The sequence below is a fragment of the Cicer arietinum genome, chromosome 7 (genome assembly GCF_000331145.2).
Source record: "Cicer arietinum cultivar CDC Frontier isolate Library 1 chromosome 7, Cicar.CDCFrontier_v2.0, whole genome shotgun sequence".
NCBI lineage: Eukaryota > Viridiplantae > Streptophyta > Magnoliopsida > Fabales > Fabaceae > Cicer > Cicer arietinum.
Genome location: NC_021166.2, coordinates 37,999,832 through 38,001,653, shown reverse-complemented (window position 1 = coordinate 38,001,653; position 1,822 = coordinate 37,999,832). Strand labels below are relative to the sequence as shown.

At 37.1% G+C, this 1,822-nt stretch overlaps 1 protein-coding gene across 1 annotated transcript in view; it reads right to left on the bottom strand.

Annotated features, from left to right (window-relative positions):
* LOC140918777 (uncharacterized) overlaps nt 1-1,350 on the bottom strand; it is a 2,307-nt gene extending 957 nt beyond the window's left edge. Inside the window, exons 1-2 of the mRNA XM_073363573.1 lie at nt 940-1,350; nt 24-795 (exon numbers count right to left, since the gene is read on the bottom strand). Coding sequence (XP_073219674.1) covers nt 24-795; nt 940-1,350 — 1,183 coding nt within the window. The remainder of the gene's footprint in view (nt 1-23; nt 796-939) is intronic.
* Between the last annotated feature and the right edge of the window lie 472 nt (nt 1,351-1,822).

Genomic DNA, 1,822 nt, shown 5'->3' with positions numbered 1-1,822 from the left:
TTGGTCAACTATTTTGTATTCACTCTGTTTGATGATTTTGAGAAATTCCTGAGCTTTTTCATTAGAAACCTCATTTTCTACTTTCTCCTTTTCGACTTTCTTTTCCTCTTTATCCGTGTATGCCTTCTCAAACACCACTCTCATTTCTCTTCGTGATTTTCCAGGGGAGTATATCCGACCATTTCTAGTCATTCCTCCTATTCCTGAAACGTTCGTGACAACGGTGGTTTTAGAGCTAGAAACATCTTTGTTCTTCTGTTTAGCTAGATGTACCTCTACATTATAGTTCCAAGGTACGGCTTTGTTGTCTTTATATGAAAAAGGGCTTGGTATCTGAACTATTAAGGTCCTCAAATCACCTGGGGCATTCATACTTTCCTCCTTAGTGAAATGAATGACCAATGGCTTTGGGATGGTTATGCCAAGTTTTTCTTCTGATTGGGTTGCAATCATACCGTCATCCTTTTCCCAACGACCTATTTGAATGGTGCCCATGTTTATCAATTTTTGAAGTTCTTTTTTGAACTCGTTGCATTCTTCCATGGAATGATCTTCATTGAGGTGGAAATTGCATCTTGCTTTCACATCGGCATTTCCTTGGATTAACCCAAATTTACATAACTCAGAGAAAATCAGTCCCATCGAGGCCTTAATTTTCTCGACCTCCTTTATTAATTGGTGATTTTCATCGATTGCATTCACTATTGGCCCACCATGGACTGGTAGAGGATTATTCTTCACGCTAGGCTCGTTTTCTTTAAAATTCAACCATCCAGCCTTAAGCAAATCGTGCACCTTAAATTTTAAAGCTAAGCAATTTTCAGTAGAGTGTCCTACAGCCCCAGAGTGGTAATCACACACGGCGTTCGAGTCATATCCTTTCGGTTAGGGTGGTTCTATAGTTTTCCTGGGACATAGTGCAACCATAGAATTGCTAACCAGATGCGGTAATAACTCTGCATAGGTCATAGGGATTGGGTCGAAATGTACGATCTTCCTCCCACGATAGTTTTTCCCCTGACTTTCATATGAATCTTGATTCCCTTGTAAGTGTTGACTTAGAGTACTTGAGATTTGTGAAGTTGCAGCGTCGTAAGGGCGACACACAAAAGAATGATTAGTTGGGTTTGACGCCACAAAATGGCTTTCTTCCTCCTTTTTCTTATTCGCACCAACATGCAACTTTTTTGTGTTATTTAATCCAGTATAACCGGAAGCAATCTTTCCGCTTTTCAATTCCATTTGTACTCTTTCACCTATGATGACGAGATCCGAAAAATTTGATGAAACGCTTCCTATCATTTTGTCATAAAACGGAGGTTGAAGAGTGTTTATGAACACAGTCACCATTTCTTTTTCAGATAGGAGGGGTTCAACCTGGGAAGCTAGTTCTCTCCATCGTTGGGCATATCTGTGACACCCTAAACCCAAATAATTTTTTTTTATAAAGAGTATCACGTAATCATAAACATGTCACATAAATCCAAAATTTTCATCAAACATAATGACATCGAAATCATAATATCAAAAACATAATTGTAACACCCCGATTTTCAAAGCGATGGTGTATTTTTTTTTTCAAAAGAAATTAGGATAAAATAGAGAAATAAATGAGGTAATAACTTTGGATAAATAATCGAGTCATTATAATTTATAAGCAGCGGAAAAATTTCTCAAAATATGAATCCAAAATATTTACACATCAAAAAGTGGTACATGTAACCCACCGAAAATAACATGTCAAGCTGACAATATTAGTAAATGTACAGTTTTCCAGTTCAAAATAACGTAATCCAAAAAAAAGACATAAGTTCCCTCTATG